Source organism: Alosa alosa, chromosome 11 (genome assembly GCF_017589495.1).
Source record: "Alosa alosa isolate M-15738 ecotype Scorff River chromosome 11, AALO_Geno_1.1, whole genome shotgun sequence".
In the NCBI taxonomy this organism is placed as follows: Eukaryota; Metazoa; Chordata; class Actinopteri; order Clupeiformes; family Clupeidae; genus Alosa; species Alosa alosa.
This window is the reverse complement of record NC_063199.1, coordinates 19,663,629-19,683,628: the sequence shown is the minus strand read 5'-3', so window position 1 is coordinate 19,683,628 and position 20,000 is coordinate 19,663,629. Positions and strand designations below refer to the sequence as shown.

The following is a 20,000-nucleotide window of genomic DNA, read 5'->3' as shown; positions in this document are numbered from 1 at the left end:
AATAAACAAGTGGGCTAGAACAGATAAAAGAAACCCTGGCAGAAAATTGCCAACTTTCAAAAGAATGTAAAAAAAAACTTTCCCTACAATGGAAGGTTTCCCAGACAATGGCAGGAAAGATAGACAGTTAAGAAAAAAATCAAGGAAAACGCTTTCATGTACAAACTACACACACACAGCTGACCACATCTCGAAGGCATGACTTAAGATGAAGCATTTTGATATGCCCTGGAGAGGGTCCCACCTACCAGATGACAGCGTAAACGCCTAATCCCCCCCCCCTCTTTGTTCTGCCACATGTGAAGAAAGGAATCACACAAAGGTTCTAGCTGTGCGTGGCGTGACATCATTGTGGAAGGGAGTGTCAGCAACACGCTTATTCTTGCAGACGGCTTTAGGGAGGACATCAGAAGTGACATGCATACATTACAAGAGGTGGGGGTCGGGCAGCCATCGCATACTGTATAATTACCGCGTAATAACTGTTGTGATAACACCACCTTCCATTCGGGGCTGTTTCCAAAACAGCCTGGAGTCGCTGCACGTGTGGATGTGACAGCGGCCTCCCTGTCAAAGGCTGCTCTGTGGACAGATGACCGAACGCATAAACACATGAGCCAATCTTTCATAAGTCCCGCTCCAGTTCCAAACATTAGCTTTGACAGCCCGTCGCCTCGCAATGGGAGGGTGGAATTCTTTATCCCTCGGTCACGCTGAGTAGGGGACGGGCGGTGTCACGCTCTGTGCTGCTGTGGCCAGTGGTGCTCGGCCTAGTAAATGGGAGCAGTGTTAGCCATGGCGGAAGAATGACAGCAATTTTCCACCCCCTCGGGGTGACCAGTGCATTATGCCCCATGCAAGTGGGCCCTCTGTGGAATTGCAGAAGTGCAAGCATGCCTCGGTGATGTGTGTTGCGGTATTTCAGCTGAGGTCACTACATAAAAGTCATTTAGATTTTGCCTCTCCCTTCCTTTTTTAACGGTCAGCATCAGAATTCGATCCATCTGCTTGTTTTAAGAGTTATGTGAAGTTGTTGAACAGGTAGGGGTCCCCTTGTGTCATATCACATCTCAGGTACTGTCAAGCATTACATTTCAGCATGTGGTGAGATGATGCTGAGCAATTTAAAGGTTAGTGGCTCTGAACTTAACCGTCTTCCCGAGCATGCCCGAGTGTGCTGTATGTTTCACATCTTAGATCATCCAAAAGAGTTCTGACACTTCGATAAGACATTAGAGCCTTTAATATTAGGCAGGCCAGCTTTTAAGTGCGCCGTAAATCCTCTGAAAACTCTTTGCCGGCCATTCCCTTGGAGCACATGGCCCTTGCTGGCTCGTGAAGGAATGAAGTCATTCTGAGGTGAAAGATGGATTTGATTTTGCAGTGTGATAATTCACAATCGCAGCTCCGTAATCCCATTCTGATGTCCACATCAATCAGAGGCCATGTCTCGTTTCTTCCCCAGTGGGCCTGTCTCGGTGGAGTCGGTCAAGTGTTTCGCCATGCTCCAGTGTAACATTGCCCAGTCACTGGAGACTCTGTTAGATCGGACTACCATTGTAGGGTGGACATATTATTTATGTGGTAGCTATCTGGATCTGCAGCACTCGTGACGCCAGGAGGTCACTGCAAAGAGAACACTTTAGAAAATTTACGAGTTTTATTTATGGGACATTACAAGATGGAAAAGGGCTTTTTCCCTCCGTGTTAAAGTGTCTCAGATGTTGTCGGCATATGCTAGTCATCTTTGTTACGTTGATACATGATACTTAAAGGCAGAGGAAGCAAGAATGTGCAGTGTGTTCACAACGTCAACGGAAAGTCGTGAAGTGTCGTGGAGGATGTGCTGGCTCGGCTGAGTTCTGCTTCGCTGGGCCGGAACTCTGTAAGTGCGTCTCAGTTCTGGACCCGTCCCATACAGTAGATGCCATTCAGCGCTCCCTCTCCCTACTGACCCGCTGTGCGGAGAACAAAAGCGCCGGCGGGGAGTTCCCAGACCGCGCACTGGGCCGTGGAGATCAAAGAACATATTAGAGACCCACTCTGTGCGGAGAATTGCTAAAATGGAGGGAAGATTTCTGAGAAAGCAGCAAGGTGTTTTACTTATGGGGTAAAAGCAAATGTACGACAATGACATCTCACCGTCCAGCCATGGAAGCGATACGCATTGTTCTTAGATAAGGTGATGTTATACGTGAGCTACAGTTACTTTGACAATTTTGCGTTTACGCAAAGAAACGCGCATAAGGGTTTATTCAACTGGACATGTGGCTCCTCTGATTTGCAGCATGAGTGTGTATGCCCACTATCTGAATAGGCTGTGAGGCGATGGTGCTGTAGAACAGGAGTCATATGGAGGCCTCTTGACGTTCCCCCACTCTCTGGCCCAACTTAGCCCCCTGTTGCTAGAACCAAGGGGCTCACACCAGGCTCAGAGCTTGGGTCAGACACTGTGCATGCATGAATGTATGTGCACATTTATCTGTGTCTGTATGCGTGAGTGTGTGTGTGTGTGTGTGTGTGTGTCAGAGAGAGAGAGAGAGACAGAGAGACAGAGACAGAGAGTAACAAAGCAAGAGATAGCGTGTTAGAGAAAGAAGGGAAGAGCCAAGCCGGAGCCCAGCATGCAGCAATAAACATTAGCCAGCTGTGTGCACACTCGGCCCTGGGCCGCACCACAGCTGAGATGCTTATAGATGAGGGACATCCGCTGCTAATTCTGACATCAAACGCTTTGGTTCTTGGGGCTTTTTAATATACTCGAATCATTCATTCCCTTTGCGTCGGGAAAGGATTCATTGCATTCGTGCAAGTTCTTCCACGATCAGTAATGAAGCTTTTGGTCAGAGACCCTAGGGTATTGGAATGCCTGAATCCATATGGATGAATGTGGGCGTATATATAAAGGGATTTTAAGAGCTTGTCATTTTGCCAATAGATTTTCATGCGATGGGGCTTTTTGCTTCTCTACAAAGGCCAGAACAATTGTCTAAAGGTGAAACAGAGGTAGCAGTGAAGGTGATTAGGATTGTCACTGCTGGCTGGGGCTGTTTTGATTCACAGATCTCAAAAGCATGTACCATACTTTCGTAGCCAGGTGCCCTTTTATTTGAAAACCACAGGTACATTTCAAACCATGTGGACCAGTCGGAGCATACAGTAGACTTGCTCTAGCTGCTTCTCCAGAGGGTTTTAGGGTGACCCCCTTCTCCACTGGCACTGATTGTAAATCTTTTGACACTAATCCTCTGGGCCAAGTCCAGAACCTTTTAGCAGCAGCTTTGTTCAATAATAGTGTGTTTCTGTTCCTCTGTTGTCTCACAGCTTCAACATGCCCCACGACGACTACCCAAAATGCATTGAGGCGGGCATAAAGAACCAGTACCACGTCATGGCGCCAGTGCTGAACTATGACACCAGCCCGTGGTCCTGGTCCAAATGCAGCCGCAAGTACATCACAGAGTTTCTGGAGTAGGTACCCCTGTCCCATGCTTCAGTCACCCTCATATCACTAGTTTGCTTTTCTGAAGGAGCCAGGTCCAGATGTGAATGTGTAAACCGCTGAGTAGTAAAAGTAACAGATAACATGCTTGTAGCTCGATGTTCAAAATCTGTTGTTCATTGTTCATGAGGTATCTTTAGTTTGCACACTATTCTTGGCTTTTTTATGGCAGTTCACCAGGGGCTCCTTTTACTCAGTCATCAGACATTCTCTACTCAAACTCTCCATACAAACTTCAGATATGACCATGTTACTCTGCAGGAGTCTACACCAAACTCCAAATGCCATCCATTCAGTACCCTTGTCACTCAGTGTAATTGAAGTGTTTGTGTACCTTGACAGCAGGCTTATGGGACTGACCTGGTGCAACAAGCCACCTATCTCTCAGCAGTGCCACAGGAAGCTATTATCAGACTTAATTATTGAACATAAACAGTGTTGGGCTTGTTATTATGGCCAATTTTGTTTCCTGTCTTAAAAATGGGGAGGGGCGGAATGTGGGGGTCTTTCCTCTTTCTGACTTCTTGATTGATTTTCCCCTTGCTCCTCGCTGTCTCCCCACTCGGCCCGAGTGACTCTTGAGATGCTGGACAAACAGTCATTTAGTCGTTCGCGTGCTTTGCCCCTCGGAAACGGTAACCAAGGCCAAGGACTCATTCAGGGCTCCCATTCCACCAACCCCCCAACCCCCTATCCCTTCTCCTTCCTCTGTAGTGGAGCAGTGACCACCAGTCCTGTCTCTGAAGGGTTTCTCTTTAAGATGGGAAATGTCAGTTATAATTACATTTTCCCCTGGACGTGACCCTTTGATCTCTCCCCCCGGCCGGCTTTTGTCGATTGTGCGCCCTCACAAAAGGCTGCCTTGTTGATGAGTTGCGTTGTGGGTAGTGCTCGCCACGAACGCCTTGCACAGCCTTTAAGGTTGCAACGGTGGCGATGCATAGTTTCCAAACTTTCCATCCAGAAAAAGCCCAACTCGAGTGGTGGGAAGAACAAAAATACAGAAGGGAAAAAAAAAAAAAGAAAAGAATTGAGAAAAGACACTTCTCATTGAAAATGTTAAACAGAAATTTCCATATGAAGCATAAGAGTGTCAGAAAAAGAATGAGTCAATACTGTGAAAAGGACTGTGACTTCTGGAGTGATCTTGAGGGGAAACTACAATTTGCTTGATAATGCCAATATGTTTACACAGTGACTGTAGGGGAGCTTAGGGTTCAGTGCTGCTCACCATGGGTAAGAAAGACCCCTTGAGATCTAGGCCCTTGCTTCAGAGGTTGGTCTAAGAAACAATGCAAAGCATTGATCAAAACTTCACTTCCCAGGAGGTTACGTGGTCAAGTGCATCTGTGTTTTGACTGCCCATTCTGTCTCGAGGGCCCTTAACTATTTTCAGCCCTCCCAAAGAAAAGAAGATTAAGGCGCACCCTCCTTCTTCTCCTTCTCCAACTCCTGCACCCAACCCCCTCATGAGTTAAGAATGCCATTATTCTGTATTGTATGTTTGATGGATACCTTGGCTTCTCCAAATGAAAGGTGCTTATTTACGTTGCTATTGTTAACCAATTAGCTTGCCTTAAAATAAAAGCAGTAGTAATTATCTTTTGGGCTATTTGCCTGTGAATTTAAGCTACAGACTTGTTGAAAGCTAAAAATTCAGTCCTTGCGAATTGCAAGCCACTAATTGATGTGTGCACTTGTATTGAAACCACATAATAATTTCTGGCAAAGGCCTATAATTTTCCACTGCAATGTTTGCTGCACAGCTGGGAGCATGCTCAGAGAATTAAACCAACCACAAAAGCTATTGCAGAGGCCTCTACACATGCCTTCTTGACAAAAAAGATTTTCTTGATTATTTCTTCAATAATTTTTATTATAATATGGTAGAGGGGCCTTACAACCCACAGAAAGGGTGAAATGTAATATTAGACTTATTGGAAGGGGATACGGTAGTGAGATAAACATAGATGATAAAATTGTGACTGTAATGTAATTTAAGTGGAGCCACATCACCCTCAAAAATTTGCATTTTTACATACAGTCATTCACGCTGCATACGTTCTCATGAGAGTTAGGGTAATGAGAACATCCTCTGCACCATCTTGAATGAAGTACAGTATAGCTGCTTATGACAAACATGCAATGATAACTTAAGCTTGCATTCCTAGATAAATTGACATTACGGAATTCTTCTCAAAGATTACCAGGTGCAGGCCTTGCCTCTGTGCCAGAGGGGTGTTGCGGGTAGACTGTTTTGGCCAATGTTGATTTGCTGTACACAGGGTGGGTTCAGAAAAGCCCCAGTGATCCTTCATTGTGGTTGTCTTGGTTTTAATATTACACCGCCAAGATTCTGTAGCGCTGATGAGACTCTGACAATCCGCTGAAAGCTGCCTCCATATAGAACCAGGTTCTCCGCTCCCTTCCCCTCCACAACTCTTTTGTTCTAACAGCTTTCATCGTCTGTCTGCTTCTTCTCATTGTTAGATAAAGTAATTCCCAAAGCACCCCCGAAACAAAGGTTTCTTCCAGGGTCTGACATAATGAAAGAAAACCACGACACTTGCTGATGATAAGCCAGTGTAATTATCAGACTGGCAAAACCTACTTGTTGTGTATAAAACAGGTGGTTAGCCTCTGTGTGCAGACACATTGCAAAAAGAAGTGCTAACATGTCACATAATTACACATCAACCAGGCACCATTGTGTCCCTCATTTCCTTAGTGGCTCTGCTAAGTCAACAAAGGAGAATAGTTGCTTGGTGAAGCCTCTTCTGTTCTCAAAAGACTTTTTGAGTCGGTCTAAGACAGGTGGCTCAGTCCATCTTGGTGATCAATTTGTTTCTTACAGCTGCTCCTTTGTGAGGTGGGGTGTGGTAAAGCCACAATCTGTCAGAAGGAAGAGGATATTATTTGTTTGATAGATGTTATGAACTCAATCATTTTGGCAGAGTCACTGAGATTCTTAATCCCCCCATTTTGCTCAGTGCAATGAAAGCTGTCACTTTGAGAAACTTACCTTCAACACAGCTGCTCGTGTCCAGGTTGATGTGCATTTCGGTTTGCTCTGTGTGGCAAAAGCATTAAGCAGTTTAGTTTGCCGATCTAAAGGTACCAGTGGAGACCACCCACATCGGGCATTATAATATGTAAACACCATATTATGATGCCTTTGGCCAATGTATTGAGCAGCTGAAGTGGTGCTGTACAGTTAGAGCAGATTATTAAATCAGGCACGACTCTGCTAACATCTTGTGGGCCATCTTGTGGCTGCATTAGTAGACTAAGTAAGAAGTAAATATGATATGTAAATAAATATGTAAATATGATTCATTCAGTCCAATTCATACTCATGTTTTAATTCACTCTTTATTTTTGCAAAGCCAGCGTTTGGGCAGTATGTTGGCAAACATACAGCATAGCCTGTTGGGAGTGTGGCTGTCTGTAGGTGCTTTTGTGGACTCATTTTCATTCACTTCTGTTGCATGTGGACAGCACTGGCTATGGGGAATGTCTGCTGGATGAGCCTGTTGGCAGAACATACAACCTCCCCACCCAGCTCCCAGGCCAGCTCTATGATGCCAATCGACAGTGTGAGCTCATGTTTGGATCAGGATCCAGAGTTTGCCCCTTTATGGTAAGCCGCAGCTCTGCTCAGCCAACTTTCGAGGAGAGGTCAACCTCACAGTGGATTCTTCATTTAATAACCCATGTGTTGGACAAATTACTTGTCATGTGCCTACTGTGTCAAACACTTGTTCAAAAGATTTTATTGTAAAAATTATTACACAAGCATTTCTGGAGTTACAGTTATGTTTATAGTTAGCTCTTATTAAATTACACTGTATGTAGTTCTTTGACATGAGTCATCAATTGGACTATACTGTACAAAATGCAAATGAGCTATTCTATAAAAAACATGTGAAAATAAACATATTCAACATATTTTAGGCTACATTAGGTCTGATTATAGTGTCCTTCATTTAAACAGTGTTGTGGGGCAGGACGTAGGCTACTCCAGCATTTTTCCAAAAACGCTATTGGATTATAATGACAAAACAAACATAGCTGCTTGCTTTATTTACCAGGAAAAGTAATATGGACCAGTGGTGGATCCTCATATGGGCAATATGGCCAGCCGACCAAGTTAGGACTGCCACTGATGAAAACTTTTGACTTCAAAATGTTAATGTTTGATGACAACTGTAAATGTTATATACAAAAACATTTCTATATACAGTACAACAAAATCCTTCCTTTACTTTGCTTGAACTTTTATTCTATTCTATGTAAGTAGTACTTATTGCTGCACTAACATGACCTCGATTGTTGTAGGTCACTTTGGGTAAAAGCGTCAGCTGCTTAATGATAAAAAAGGGTCATCCCTTCACAGAGATCGTTCAAATACATGAAATCGTCCCTTGGCCCAATGCCTATGTCTGTGACTGAAATATTTTAAATTCCATTGGTGCCTAACGAACGAGGTGACAAGTCTTGAATTGAGCACATTCCAATAAGCCAAATGTTCTTTGATGTGATGCTGTCACCAGCAGTTCCAACACTCTTCACGTGACCTTACATTGTAACTGACAGGTCCTTTGACCTACATTGTCATGGCCTGTTTATGTCCACTCAAGTCAGATTATCCTACTTGGGAGTCACTTTGGTGTTTTAAAAAACACAATAATTTATGGGTTAGGTTATTTGACTTGTAGCTGTGGTTTGCTCAATTCCTCCCTTTGTAGTTAATTGTTGTCCCGGTCATTAATACTAAGGAGTTAAAATAGTATGGTGTAAAAATAATAAGGTATATTTTCAATGTTGTGAATTACTTTATTCATTTTTAATTAATTTGATATATTTTTTTCTCTCCAGAAACCATGCAAGCGGCTGTGGTGCACGAGTGCGGAGGGAGACCATAAAGGCTGTCGAACGCAACACATGCCGCTGGCGGACGGGACCGAATGTGGACATGGCATGGTAGGACAACACAAATTAAGCCTCAGAAGAGTTTGGAATACACAAGAAAATGGCATTTTTAGTTGCATTCAAAACTTTGGATGAACACAACATGCCAAATGAATAATTGTACATTTCGAAATTCAGAGGATGCTCACTGAACTGGCACCTTTGTTTTGGCAATTTGCAGACATACCACACTTTTTTATTACAAAATCATCAAAACTGTGTTTCCAAATGTTGTTGTCAGGAGACTGGTTAACTTTTTTTCAACCAAAATAAGGGAAAACAAGTTTGCCTGTCTGAATGAACTGTAGCATTAGCACTCAAGAGCTTCCAATCCCATTTGCTGCTTGCTTTCACCTATGGGATGCTATGCTAATTAGCGTTGCTTAGTGTATTGGGATTGACACCGAAAGAGCGGGAGGTGCAAGCGAGGCGGGCCGGGTGGTGTTTAGAACGGCAGGCTGGAGGTGAAGGATCGGCTCCTTTGAAAGGGGAAGCCGCCCGCCGTTCACAGTCGAGTCACCTTGTCCTGAACCCATGACCCCCGAACCTCTTTAAAATGTGGCTGAGTGGGTCACTGGTCAGGGAGTAATGGAGCCTGAGGCTGAGCCTAGCCCGGACACAAAAGACGCCCCAGCACTGATTCAGAGATGGCAGGGGAAGGAGAGCAGTGGGGTGGATGGGTAGTGGGGGATCCTGCTCCTTCTCTTTGGACTTAACCCTTTCTCTACAGGAGGCAATCAAGGGAACTTCAAAAATGCGAACCCAGCATCATGCCATGTGCAGGCCAGGGTACTAATTAGCACACTTGACTGGAGAAAGACATTAAGTGGAGTAGTGGGCATCTTAATCCAAGCAAAACAACTGTGCGGCCACTGTTGTGGGGTTGGAGTTGTCTTATTAACCGTGGGTAGACGACTGGGTTTGTGTCGTGGGAACGTTATGTTTGGAGCAAATGGTGTCACCATGGGAGTGGAGCTCAGCTAATGAAATGCATAGAAGCATGAAGTCTTTCATGGCATTTTGATCATCTTTTAGGGGAAACATGGCCATCCAGTTTGCAGGGAACTGTTAATCATAGATTCAGGTATTCAATAATTAAACTCTCAATTGTTGCCAACTTTTCTACATTTGGTTCCTCTACTTGCAAACTTGCAAAGGAAAACGCTGTGATGAAAAGAAAACACTCTGTAGCATTACTCAAAGGAGCTGCTCATTAAAAAGGCTGCCACCATGTTGTTTTGCCTGTCTCCTGGAATGCTTAAACAAAATGACTGCACAAAGGTGGTCGTTTTCTCCACCTTCCTTCTGACCCATGCACCTTTGTTTTTGGTGCAGAGGGTTTTGGTGTCATCTCCACTGGTGACTCTTTGAAGTGGAAGGAGTTGAAAGAGAGGGGGCTCTCAGTCGCCGCTCACCTGCCAGAGGAGGGCACTTTCATGTGGAGAAGGGCTCCCTCTGAGAGCTGCTTTAATATGGAGATGCCTACTGTGGGCCCTCTCAAATGAATAGCGTTTGTGTTCATAGAGTGTCAAAAGAACCTTGAGTCTTTCTCTCCCTCCCTCTCCCTCCCTCCCTCCTTCCCTTCCTCTCTCACTCTCAATCTTCACTTCAAGTTTACCACTTAATTATTCCACCCTCCTCCTTTGTTTTCTATTTATTCACAATATGAGACATACCTCAACACACACAGACACACACACACACACTCTCTCTCTCTCTCTCTCTCTCTCTCTCTCTCTCTCTCTTCTCTCTCTCTCTCTGTCTCTCTCTCTTCCTCCCCATCTCCTCTTCTTTTAATATGCCAGCACTATTGTGTCCTAATCGTCTTATCTGGGTGGAGGTATGAGATTTGTAAAGTCTGCTATTAGTCTCTGGTTAACATGTCTTTAGGACATGCAAGGGCTCATTATTTCCCCAGTCTATCATTATCCACGGCCCAGATAATGTCATTTCAAATCATTACGTAGAAAAAAGTGAAACATCTCGTAAATATTTGCTGACTGCCGAGGTGCATTCTAGGAAACCCTGGAGGACTCCTATTAGCCAATGACCTCCGTGGGGATGTTTAATCTTATCTCAGAGGAAATTATTTTAATGGACATCATTAAATGGATCAGGCTTAGGTCACTGGGCATGTGTGGTATCTTAGGATAGTTCAGAGGCTGACGTCTCACATTTTTCCTGGTACTTTCCCCCCTCTAATCTTCTCTGACTGTGTCTCTCACACTGTGTCTCTGTGTAATCTTGCTTATCCTACCGTTTTCTCTTACTTTTTTTTCTTTCCACCATTGCATTTCTCCGTCTCTTTTCTCTCTCTCTCTCTCTCTCTCTCTCTCTCTCTCTCTCTGTTTCCCCCCTCATGCTGTCTCCTTTGCCTCCCTCCCCTGTGCTGGGTTGCTGGAGTGAGTAATGTGGTCACATGACCCAGGCGGCCTGTCTGTCATCTGCACCAGTGGGCCGTGCACTAACAAGGGCATCCCATCACTTGTCTATAAATACCACCCCTCTCCCACACCTCCTCCTCCTCCTCCTCCTCCTTGTAGCCCCTTTTCTAACTCCTCCCTCTCCGCTCTTCAAAAGCAGGCCCTCCTTCAGAGGCACTGAGCGTGCCCAGTCCGGACCCTGTCATCCACTAAAGCCCTGCCTGCTCAGCTGCCACAGGCTCCTTTGAAGAGAGCCCTGGCCCGGTATTCCTGCCCCGCTACCCCGCCTGAATGGGTCATTGCATGGGGTGAGGAGAGCTGTGAGTGATGTGGTCACTTCCAAAGCCCTGTTAGCCCGGCCTTTCTTCTTGGCATCGGTGTGAGAATCAAGGGCAGTCTCTCTCTCCTCATGTTTTCCTGTCTTATCTTTGAGCAGCTGCCAACCACAGCCTCTGAAAACTAACGTTAACAGGTCTCAACGTTTTTTTTCCCCTCTCTTTGTTGGTAAATGGGTGAAAAGTTGCAGTCTCGATATGTAATTTTGTGGTTCCTGCCTGTGTATTTCCACGTGTGAAATTGACAGAACACGACTGACTCGGAGGGGGGAAAAGTGACGATGAAAGAGGGGCATTGTGCTCTGTCGAAGTCCTCTACCCAGTGAAACTTTTTTGAATCGGAGCAACCTGCCCTCGTCTCAGACAATTAGAGGGAGATAATGAAGTCTTGAACAGCCTGGCGGAATAGAATTTGCTGGCCTGTGCTCGCTGCCTTGGCCGGCCTTTCTGGCAGCTCCACCTACCCGTGTGCTCCACTGCAGCCTCTGCCGGCTTGTATCGATGTCACCCCTTAGCTAATCTCTCCGCCTTTCCAGCGGGCTGCCCCAGTAACAGGCTTTTTGGATTTGATTTAACAAATGAAATGTTGTTTTGGTCACTATGCCCCTACTCCTGCCAAGTAATCCAGGCAAGAAGGCTTTAAGGTTCAAGGGAAAAATGCCTTTTCATTCAGTTTTTTAAGACATGAACGAAACAGAGAATTTGTATTGGCTGCCTGTTATTGACTGATAGAATGGAAACAGATGAATGTGTTTACCAGTACTGTAATTATTCATCATCGGTAATTATAATTTAATTAATATCTATTGCATGCTGATGTGATAAATTCCTGCACGTTCACAAACATGCTCTGGCAAATAAAATAGAGACGATTATTAACCAGTCAGTCATACAAGGACTAAACACACACACACACACACACACACACACACACACACACACACACACACACACACACACACACACACACACACACACACACACACACTTCTTTAAGATAAGATAAAAAAATGCTATATCACAAATGTGTTCCCTGACACATATGTAAGGCAGTTGTCAGGTCTTGCTCTCGCAGAGTCAAACTCTTGCAAAGGGGATGATGCAACAGGCAGTTGACACAGTCTCTTCATCTGCACATTTTAAGCACAGGGCTGTTATTAACCCCAAATGACTGGTTTTACTACCTCAGTTGGGCCATTCACCAACACCTCTGACAGACTTTTACCTCTGGTGTCTGTCTCTCATTTGCTACAATATTGACAGGCAAGGAAATGAGACCATTCCAACCCTGGAAAAATGTATTACCGTATATCACTGGTCTTCAGTAATAAGTCAGATGAGCTTACCTAGATATTGATGTACTGTAGTACAGTTATTTTCCAACATATTGTTAGCTCACATTCTTTGAACATCTTTAACAGTCACAGGCATCTTCTGAACTGTGAAGATGTGCTGGATCAGTGGTCCCCAAACTACGGCCCGCCACCTCATTTTAGGTGGCCCCCCAAAACATGTCCGTGGTATATAGGATCCGGCCCGCACGGGAGTACGACATCGTCAAACTATAACCTCCGTAATTTCCCCCATTCATTCTCTATGGCGGGTCTTAACAGTACACATGTAATACTATTTTTGTCCACTGGTGGTTGTTTTGGCGCTGTTTCGCGTTTGCCATCGAAAACGGAATGAAATGTAGGTCTACCTGCAATCAATGTAAGAGGGCTCTGCTGACTGCATCAGTGCTCAAAGTATTCTAAAAATTTATCAATTAATTGTTAATAACTAACTAACTTCTATTCAAGTCATAATTCTGGAACTTTCTGGTATAATTATTTATATTTTTTATTCACTCGTTCAAATGTTTATACAGAGTTCACAAAGTTCTCATTAGGTGAGTGAAAGTTAGAATGGTGGTCATTTCAGATGTTTCTGCCACCACTTCATAAAACTCATAGTTTGAGAACTTTAAATTATTAAAATTATTAAATTTTTAAATTGTATTATTATATAAATTTGTAGGATATTGCTTGTTCACAACTTGAGCTGTGTATGCAAAGTTCAGAGTTCAAAATATACTTTTGGGACTCCTGCTTATAGTTTTGAGAATGCTATTATTAGTATTATTTCATTTGAGCTACATTTTACACTGATATGGCATGATGGCAACATAAACACAGATAACAATGGTATTAAATTGCAATAGCCTATAGATTAAATGTAATGGAATATTCAACTAAGGTAGACTGCCTTTGTTCACAGCGCTAAGCTATTTATGGTTACTGATATACTCCGAGTCTCTGGCCCTCTCTTAGAGCCAGGCATAGTGAGCTGGCCCTCGGAAGAAAAAGTTTGGGGACCACTGTGCTGGATTGTCATAATGGATCAGTGATACACTGGGTGTGTTCGAAACGGGAGACAGCTGCCTGCTGCCTCCCTCCCTACGTAGAGGGCTGTCTCACTAGACATGACTTTGGATTAAATGCATCTTTTAAAAATGAGCGTAGCACTCTAGAATCTTTGGTTAACACTACGGTATGACGTTAGCAAAGGCCTGATGTTAAACTAAATAAGCTTACGTAAGCTAGCAGGCTAACGGTATAAATTAGTTTTACGGCCGGCAGATATATCAGACCAGACGCTATTACTGGTTACAACAATGGCATAATCAGATAGTAAATTGTTTATTTCTCATCTCTAATCTACAAATCTAAGCAAAATAAGATCACACAAATGACATTTTAAACAGATTAAGCAGCCATTACCGATGTCATCCGCCATGTTTGTTTACCTTTCACAGCTGTTTCAGAAGTTGCCGCAAGGGATTATGGGTAGGAGGGAGCATGAAGTGTGCATCGATGCTGCCTCCAAAAATGACCGTTATTTGGGAATTCTAAGATATCTTAAAAGGCAGCAGAATTAGTTTTTTCGTTTTCAAACCGCACTTGCTACCTTGCTCCCCAGTTAGATATCTTAAAACGCAGCAACTTTACCCGTTTCGAACACACCCACTGAGACAATCATACCTCAGTTGGTATCCTGGTGGTACGAAGAGAGAGTTGTTGTGTGAGAGATGGATGTCATAGTTGGCTGCCTGGGACAGCATTCAAATGAGTCCCTGCTGTGGACAGTGAACTTCAACCCTGGGTGAGAGGGCGAACATGAAAGGTGACGGCTCTTGGAAAAACCTTTTGCGTTTAGTTCAAATGAGAGACTGGGTGCTTTTTAAATCAAGCCGCGAGCCCTCTCATTCCCGGTCTAAGTTGATGTATGGTTTTTCTCCTTTCTTCCTTTTTTTTTTGAAGAAACTTTTTTTTCCCCCAACAGACACTTCCTAACAATTACAGGGTAGAGATCAGCCAATAAGAACCACTGAGTGCAGATGCGAACTGTTTCTATCTTTCTTCCTTGTTTTTGTCTGAATTGCCACGCGGTACACATCCCACCATTGACACCACATCCCGACCGATTGCAGGGCTAACATTGTTTCGGACATGACAATGTTTCTGTGTGTGCTGTGGGCACGTCCTTTGAGAGATGTGTCTGTTTGTCCCTTTGTGTGTGTGCACAACCACATATGTGTGAAAATCCCTAATTGAAAACACATGATAGCAACAGCTGGGCATGTTTGTCTCATAAGGCACCGCAAATATCTCACGGCACTCTCAATTAAAGGCAAATCTTGACAATCTCTGTGGAGGCGAAAGGGCCCTCTTGTGAGAGCTTAGCTCAGGAGTTGTCAAGGCAGCGTATTTCCAAAGCTGTATTTGTGCACCCTTGAGAAGGCTAATTGGACTGGAGCTGGAGGCCCATATGCCTTCACAGTCAGGGCAAACACCCCATGCTTTTGGCAGATGTGTTTTTTCTTCTTTCTCGTTTACCACTCTCTATTCTCTCTCTTTTAGTTTTTTCACTGCCCTACCCCCCACCCCCACCCAACCCCCACCCCACCCTTTTCTCCACATCACCCTTTCAAGTTAAACAAAGAGGCTGTAAACATGAAATGCCAGCAGGGAGTAGAATGTCTTAGAGGCTTACAAGGGCTTTGGCCCTGCCTGACAGCCGCTGCCTTGTGTTTGACAGGTACCCAGGTCCTCAGGAGAAGCACTCCGGTGGTCCCCAGGATATCCTATGGTTCCACAAACACACTGGACGGGGACAGTGAAAGAAACAGACAGAAAGACAGCAAAATAGAGAGAGAAATAGAGAGAGAAATAGAGAGAGGGAGAGAGAGAGAGAGAGAGAGAGAGAGTTTAGAGGGCAAAGGTAGAGCTAGAGAATTCTCATGCTCATAATGTTGGCAATGTAAGGACAGCAGAGAGGTTTTTTTCTGATGTAAACCATTAACAAATAATTGCAATTGGATATTGAAAGAAAGAGTTTTTTAGACTGAATTCTTGAATTGTCCTGCAGAAGGACAAAAAAGGGGGCAAGGGCTGTCTATGACTCATGCCTCAGCCCAAAGACGGCCACATTTGTGTTTGTTTAGTTGGAGCCTGAAGCTATTAACACCTGTCCGCCATTGAACATCGGACGCCAACTCCATTATTCTTTGGGAGTGTATTAAACTGGCCTGATTATTTGCACCAGCCCTATTGTGTAATGTAGGTTCGTGCAGGTGTTTACCTCAGGTCAAGAACTTTATTGCGCCTTAATGCCTTGTCACAGAGGCCAGTGCACATGTTCACATGGGAAGGTGACTTTGATAGATATCTCTTTGTTTATTACCATCATTATGGAAACCCCTGTCAGGGTCTCGTACTATAAAACCTGCCCCTATAATTATCTTAGCCCTGTGGCATGTTCAGTTTCAGAGGAGTCTGCTGCCACCAAGAGAGCGACTGAACTGGATGAACTCTGCATAATGACATTGCATGTCTGTAATGAGATATACAGCCGTGGCTATTAGTAACAAGTTTTGCTTGTTACTAAGTGATCTTTTATAGAGCCTAAGTGATCTTTTATAGGCCTGCCCTGTATGAATGAATGCTTGCATTGGTCTTGCCTCTTGTTGCTCAGGAACTATAACATTTCTAGATGTCTAATCATGATGTGAAGGGAGATATTTTTTTAGTGCCATAGGGGGTTAAAATGGTAGCATGGCTGTGAGACGGTGATTATCCATTACAGCGTGAAGTTCCGTTACCCGCTGAGATTTCATGCTCTCAGTCACCCCTCCCACTGTTGACAGAGCCAAGCTGGGGAACTGTAGTGATATCATCCCCACCTTGGGCATCTGTGGCTGGGGAGTTGCTGATGGACAGGCGCCCTGTGGCTCCAATGTGGTGTGACTGACCGCTCTGTGGTGTGACTGACCGATCTGTGGTGTGACTGACAGCTCTGTGGTATGGCTGACTGCTCCAGCGTTGCCGTGGCCGGAGAGCTGAGAGGCTCCTGCAGCTTCTGTAATAAGGCTTGTTCCAGCTCTTATCTGGACTCTTTGGTTTCCTTATCACCATGCCACCCTTTACCCCCAAACACACACCAGCGCCACCCTTACCCCTCCCCTCGACTCCGTCTCGGTGTGCCAGGGCGTCGGGGTCCGCAGCGAGACAGACGCCGGTTTGTCCCACATTCCTTCGCTGAAAGGGCCCAGCACCGTGGCGCAATCAAGCAGAGCTGCCTGGCTGCATCAGGGAAGAGGCGGCGAGGGGTGGGGTTGGGAGTGGAGGGGTTGGATTCGGGATTTGGTTACAGCAAAGAGAAGACTGCCAGGCCTGCTTTTCCGGAGCGTTCTGGCCCCCGCCAGTGGTTTCCCTCCGCGTGGACCTTCAGAGCGAGGCTCCAACGCTGCTGGCCCGGCTCCATTCACCTGAGAGGGCTGGGGAGGAAATGAGAGTGTGTCGAATCAAAGGGGCGGCTTAGCATGTGTGGGGGGCCCTAACTCCACATCGAACCAGACACACTCATCAAGCACTCTCTCAGGCACAGACCTCTCTGCCCATACACCCCTTACCCACCCCACACACACACACACACACACACACGCACTCCCAGGTGATGAATGCCCCCACCGTCGCCCGGAGATCCGCACCAGAGAGAGAGAGAGAGAGAGAGAGAGGGAGAGAGAGAGAGAGAGAGAGAACGTGCAGATCATGTGGCACCATCTGCGCAGGAATGTCACAGGGGGGAGACCTGGCTTAGCTCACGGTAGAGCCGTGCTAGCGCATTTGAAGATTTTTATTGGCCGTGCCCCTGCGGTCAGTCCGTGATGTAATATAGGCTGACAACGTGGAAGTGTACAGCATACGGAGCTCCGTCTCTGGTTCCTCTCACTGACACCGCTGCCACAAAACCCCACGGCCGCCCACCCGCCCGCCTCGCCACTCCACTGACCGGTCCCCCCGCGCTCTACACCACAGCTGGACGGGCTGGAAGCATTCCTCAGCGTAAATAATATGGTGGGATTAGAATCACTGCCGTTTTCTTTCAGGATATACTTTTACACATAAACAGGGGATTAGTAGAGACAGTGGGACAACGTTTCCCAGCTCTGGTTGAGTTAAATCTGCCAACAGTGTTGATGTTGATTTTGGGATACAGGTTGAAAGCAGGACCAGGGTATCTGTATTCGGTTTCTGTTGATTCTTGGAGCTGTGGTCTTTAAATTAACCGCATGTACTGTGTGTGTGTGTGTGTGTGTGTGTTTGTGTGTGTGTGTGTGTGTGTGTGTGTGTGTGTGTGTGTGTGTGTGTATGTGTGTGTGTGTGTGTGTGTGTTTCATGGCACAGCACTGCAGGCATGGGATGTGTGTGAATCGTGAGCTGGACATCAGGCCTGTGGACGGGGAGTGGGGCCCCTGGGGGCCCTACAGTGTCTGCTCCAGAACCTGTGGAGGAGGAACCAAGAGCACTGCCAGAGACTGCAACAGCCCTGAGTAAGTGTCTGCATATACTACTGTACTTCCATCAGATGTCCCTCTCATAGGCCTACATAGGCCTACAATACAGACTACTCTACACCACTGTATGAACTGTGGATTAAAAAAAAAAGATTTTTTGATTTAGTCTGAAGTTTATGTTTATGTGGCTTAAGAGACATCCCTCTTAAATTCTGTCATAGTTTGGCAAGTCACTCAGCCATGTCATTTGGAAATAAAATGTGTCAAATCTGTTAGAACTTAATTACCTTGAAGTTGTTTTTTGAGTTGATTTCTTTGAGTTATTGTCTAATTAGTGGCATTCATTAAAGAAAGGCATGCAACAAAACACAAACGGCCATTCTTGTTTTTGACTACAAACACTCTGGAAAAACATGGCTGATATTTTTCAGGCCCCGAAACGGAGGGAAGTTTTGCGTGGGGCGGCGTATGAAATTCCGCTCGTGCAACACAGTACCATGCCCACGGGGTCGGAAGGACTTTCGCGAGGAACAGTGCTCGCATTTCGACGGCCGTCACTTCAACATGAACGGCCTACCTCCCACGGTGCGCTGGGTCCCCAAGTACAGCGGCAGTAAGTCCTCAACAGTCCAACCTGGCTTTCGTTCAAGACTAACATGCCATGCGGCGCTCAAAATATATTTTCACATTCTGTGAAATAACATTAGCGGTGCTTTTGTAGCTGAGGATTGTTTAAGTCCCTGTTAAATAATCACCATTCCTATTTCAGGACCTAAAGTAAAGACTCGAGTTGACTTGAGTTAATGTCATCAAAACTGAGCCATATGTTGCTGATATGAAACTGGAGACCTGTATGCCTATAAAGTAATGATGTGAATTGAATGTGACTACTAAGCCGTAATGGCTTAATGTAATCAGTCGGCCTGTCATAAGGCCCCTGATTAGTTGTCATGAAGCTCTGGAGGAAATATACACATTTTATTGGAAGGGCACACAAGGAAAAGCAGACAAGGAAAACGTAACATCCATGCTGTTGCACACTAAAGCCTCCCTGCCTCTTTACAAGAATTTGAGCCATCTCTGATCCCTGACTTTAGTGTACTTCAGACTCCTAGTACCTAATACTGTACCTGTGTCAGAATAACCTTCATTATAGGTCATTATAATGAGCATTACATTATCCTAATAAGAAAACTTATTTGGGTTGCAGCTCCATTGACAAACACATCTTGCCAGAGGTCTTGCAGCTCGTCTGCTCATGTCACACTGTTATTCCAGAGCGCTGTAATTTATGTATTTTAAAGAGACCACCACTCAAGTTTAGATTTCACCTCGACCATTCACCCACACCACCAAAATAGAAAAACAAAGACGACTCCACTTTCCTTTCTATTTTCCCTGTCTCCAGCTCCAGTCTCTGTCGTCCCGTCTGGAGGGTTAGTCTGTGACATGCGCGTTCCGGGTTTGTCCACAGCGTGTTGACAGATCGAGGTGTGGGCAGAGCAGCAGACCATTCAGCCCTAAGAAATCCATTTGTAGTCTGTCCGTGTGTCACCGGTGGCGGCATCCGCCAGTTTGTTTAGACACCGAGTCCAGCTCGTGGGCTTGTGTGCTTGTAATTGGGATTGTTCGCACAGCTGGATGAAATTGCACTTTGGCAAAGCGAAGGCGTGCATTGGCGAGCCCCAGCATCATGAGAAGTTACCGCAAGCTATCGCACTAGACACATAATACAAGCAGAGGTACAGGGCACACCAGCCAAACTGCTGTCAAGACAACGAAAAGGCTTCTGAGAAAGAAACAGAATGCATGTGTTGTTTTGTCGGTGGGGTGGGGGTTTAGGGGGTAAAATTGTTGACCTTGGCAAGATGGAAATGTATATACTGTTGCAGAGAGAAAATGTTATGCAGAATTTGGTGTTTTTGTCCTGG

At 45.2% G+C, this 20,000-nt stretch overlaps 1 protein-coding gene across 1 annotated transcript in view; it reads left to right on the top strand.

The window, feature by feature from the left end:
• Nucleotides 1-20,000, top strand: part of LOC125303238 (A disintegrin and metalloproteinase with thrombospondin motifs 20-like) — a 92,378-nt gene that overhangs the window by 23,901 nt on the left and 48,477 nt on the right. Inside the window, 5 exon segments of the mRNA XM_048256859.1 lie at nucleotides 3,325-3,471; nucleotides 7,001-7,142; nucleotides 8,381-8,485; nucleotides 17,960-18,105; nucleotides 18,501-18,682. Coding sequence (XP_048112816.1) covers nucleotides 3,325-3,471; nucleotides 7,001-7,142; nucleotides 8,381-8,485; nucleotides 17,960-18,105; nucleotides 18,501-18,682 — 722 coding nt within the window.